General features: G+C 41.1%; 1 protein-coding gene across 2 annotated transcripts in view; it reads right to left on the bottom strand.

Annotated features, from left to right (window-relative positions):
* LOC106883973 (N-acetylgalactosaminyltransferase 7) overlaps positions 1-3,280 on the bottom strand; it is a 20,735-nt gene extending 17,455 nt beyond the window's left edge. The window contains exon 1 of one of the 2 annotated variants that reach the window (XR_008266868.1): positions 651-3,280. Coding sequence is in view for 1 of the 2 variants with exons in the window: in XM_052977061.1 (XP_052833021.1) it covers positions 804-2,660 (1,857 nt within the window). In the remaining variant the exon portion in view is untranslated. Of the gene's footprint in view, positions 1-346 lie in introns of those variants that run through there. The other variant, XM_052977061.1, reaches the window with a different exon arrangement.
* Positions 3,281-3,549: the final 269 nt, after the last annotated feature.

Raw genomic sequence — 3,549 nt, 5'->3', positions numbered from 1 at the left:
ATTTTTTGAGAAATTTTTAAAATACCAAAACACAAACATACATATATCTAACATAAAATGCTTAGTTATTTTCGTTGCCGGACTAAAAGAAGTAATTGTAGGAGTAGCAGAGTAGAGACAATGTGATTAGAAAGAAAAAAGACCAGGTGTTTAAAACGAAAAATAAACATTGGAAACAGCAATATATATATATATATATATATATATATGTATAATTTTGCAATGTATACACACTGTGTTTGTATACGTGTTGAAGGGGTGTATATTATTGTATGGGGAGGTCATGGAATGACGTGAGAAAGAAGGGGAAGGAAAACTGATCCAGCTGTAATAAATAACAAAGAAATATGGAGAAAAAAAGTTTACTTCGTGACCACTAGGTCGAAGGATCGAATCCAAGGATTTGATTTGTCTGGCGCCTAAGTTGAGGTCGACATTTTTGTGTTTTGATATTTTACTTAATTACTCACAATTCTTCAAAGATGAAGTTGTATTATTTCTCTTGGCTTTAAGCCAGATTCATTACTTTTTTTCTGTCTATTTTGTTTTGTGTGTGTGTAAAATTATTCCTATGTGTACATTGGGAGATGAATCGACAAAAATAAAAAAGAAATAACAAATGATTCGTAAATAATAATTGTTTAACATACCATAGGATACGAAAGTGGCTGAGGACTGTCTAAAGACTGCCCTCTGTAAATTTGTTTCATTCCGAACATATATATGTATGACCCAGAGAGGTTTGGTGGTTGTAATATGAATGATATGATCAAATATGAGGGTTCTAGTTTAAAAAAAAAAAATTATTTCCACGACCAAATCTTTTTTATAATCCATTGCTGATTGGCAACCTGTTCATTACAGGCTTTGAGGTGAAGCCGGCTGTCGTGCCCAGACTCCACACAACGGTTGCGATTCTTGTTCAAAATTAGTCCAGTTTTTTCATCCCAGCTCCACGGTCCGTTCGGTTGGATGTCGCAGAACTGGACATGTAGTGTATCACCATTCCCAGAGTCGATGCATCGCTCCCCCATGGCCATTTGGCCCTGTACATTAAGTCTAAACAACTGGTTACCACCAAAGTGATGACAGCCACTTACTCCAATAGGGCTGCCTCCAGGTGGTTGCCCGTAGGTATCCCAGCACAAGCTACTCCCAGACTTCAATTGAATTTCACCCCAAGCCTTGTTTCCCGGTGGCGGTGGGAATTTATCGTAGACTTCATAGGCAATGTTATCCATAAACCAACTGAAGCTTTTGCATTTGTGTTCTTTTTTAAACGTTAACTGGTCGCTAATATTAGTAACTGGGTAACCTTCAACTGATGGTTCACGTCGGTAGAAATATTGTTTGAAATCTTCATCTAGCCACACTTCCACTACACGCATATAATTGAGGAGGACGATGGGTATTTTGCTGGTAATTTTCCCAAATCCATATGGCATATAATTTCTGTATACGTGTCCGACACGGGAACAAGGGACCCATTCAATGCTACCCCCACACATCCATATTTTGAAAGACAACTCAAAGTTTTCTCCACCCCAAATCTGAAGACCAGGATCATATCCTCCCAATTCAAAAAAATATTTTCTGTCAATGGCAAAAAGTCCCCCTGCGTGTGTGGGAGACCAATATGGTTCGCTGTTGTGACTGCGTTTGTCCAATTCCTTCTGTGGAACTTTGCTTTCTTTATACAAGAATCCCCATTCAAATATACCCCGATGATGGTTAGTAGTATAAACAGGGTGGTATCTGAAGTTATCCCAGTCAATACTTTCAACAATGGGTACTGCCATTATTTTACGATCGTAAGCAATCCTGGCCAGCAACGGAACCAACCAGTTCCTGTTACACTCACAGTGGGCATCAAGAAACACAATAACATCGCCCACTGCATACTGAGCACCGAGTGTACGGGTTCGAATAAGGCCTTCGCGTTTATCGTTTCGGTAAAGCTTGACTTTATTGTTGAACTGCTTGATATATTCCTCAAGTTTATTTTTCAGGTGTGGTTTGTCGCTCATATCGTCAACCATGACAACTTCTTTCAGCAGGTGTGCTGGGGACGTGTTGATAACACTGTGTACGGTTCGCATCAACGTAGACCAGCCTTCGTTGTGGAAAACAATGACGACGCTAGCAGTGGGGAGTTTGCGAGAATAGTGCCAGTATTTGCACTCCTCCACACGGGTGTCCGGAATCGTCCGTTCCAAAGAAATCTTATCGCTGGCCACCAAGTTAAAACCATACTCGTGGATAGAAGAATCAGCTTGAGCTTTTTCACTCATGCTTGTGTAAACTGGTTCGCCATTTTCGCCAGGAAGGGAAGAATGTTTTACTTCCTCAGGCTCGTAGTTACCAAGCACTCCTTGTTTCAAAACTGTCTTTGCCTTGTGTTTCGCTACTGAGTACGTACTGTTGTTGATATTCCCTCCTTCATCAACAATGCCCAAAGGTGGATTTCTCATGGCATTTTCCGGTCGATCTCGCTCATCGTAATCTGTATCGACCCTTTTATTTCTACGCGGCGAATCTCTGGAATAAATTTTAAGTCTATGCTGTCCATCATCCAAATGGTAGAGTAATAAAGGAATGGCAAACAGAGACGTCACAATCAAAATAGCCAAGCGCAACCATAACCGACGTCTCATCTTCATCTTCCGTTCCAAAAGATAAGTTTGTTATTTTTTTTTTCTTCCTTTTTGCCTTGTGTTGTTGGCAAGAGAGAAATGAAAGGAACGAGAATATAGGAACTGTTGCTGCGATGTCGAGCTTTCAGCAGGAATGCAGGGGATGAAGAAAGCAGTCAAGTGAGAAATCAATGACAAGACGACCGACGTACAAGCGTCATGATAACACGAGGGTGGAATAGAGTTACTTGCCCTTCGTAGCCTTTAAAGAGGAGTAGAATCAGCAGAGAGTGTAGTGAAGGAAATGACATAAAATTTGGGTGGCGCTAGTGTCAGTGATCGTGATTGTAGCGGTAGCTTCAATAATAATTACAGCAGCGAAGATTGTGACTCTAACCGGAGTGGTGGTGGTGGTGGTAACAACAATAGTGGTGAGGAGAATTGCAGCAGCAGTGGTGGTGGTGGTGGTAATGTTTACAGTAACAGCAGCGTTAGTGACTATATCCGTAGTGGTTGGGGAATACAGCTGGTCGTATTTGTGGGAGCAGCAATTGGTGGGTGATTGTAGCCGTAGTGCTGTTGACGGTGATGACAAGAACAGCAGTGGTGGTGGTGGTGGTGGTGGTCACTGTAGCAGCAGAGGTAGTCACCGTTGTCTACGATAGTGGTGACTGTAGCCGTAGAAATGCATGTGAGAGTCTTGTCAATGAAAATAACAGCTGAGAAGCATGATTAACATCTTGTAAAATAATTTATTGATACATAGATTTGCATGCGTATAGATACATTATACAAGTTTGGTGGAGAAATACAAAAGTAACTCAATATACGAGTGTAGGTGGGTGTGAGTGTGTGTGTGTGTGTGTGTGTGTGTGTGTGTGTGTGTGTGTGTACTTGTGTGTGTGTGTGTGTGTGT

Source organism: Octopus bimaculoides, chromosome 26 (assembly GCF_001194135.2).
Source record: "Octopus bimaculoides isolate UCB-OBI-ISO-001 chromosome 26, ASM119413v2, whole genome shotgun sequence".
In the NCBI taxonomy this organism is placed as follows: domain Eukaryota; kingdom Metazoa; phylum Mollusca; class Cephalopoda; order Octopoda; family Octopodidae; genus Octopus; species Octopus bimaculoides.
The sequence above is the reverse complement of the archived record's forward strand: the minus strand, read 5'-3'. Positions and strand labels throughout refer to the sequence as shown.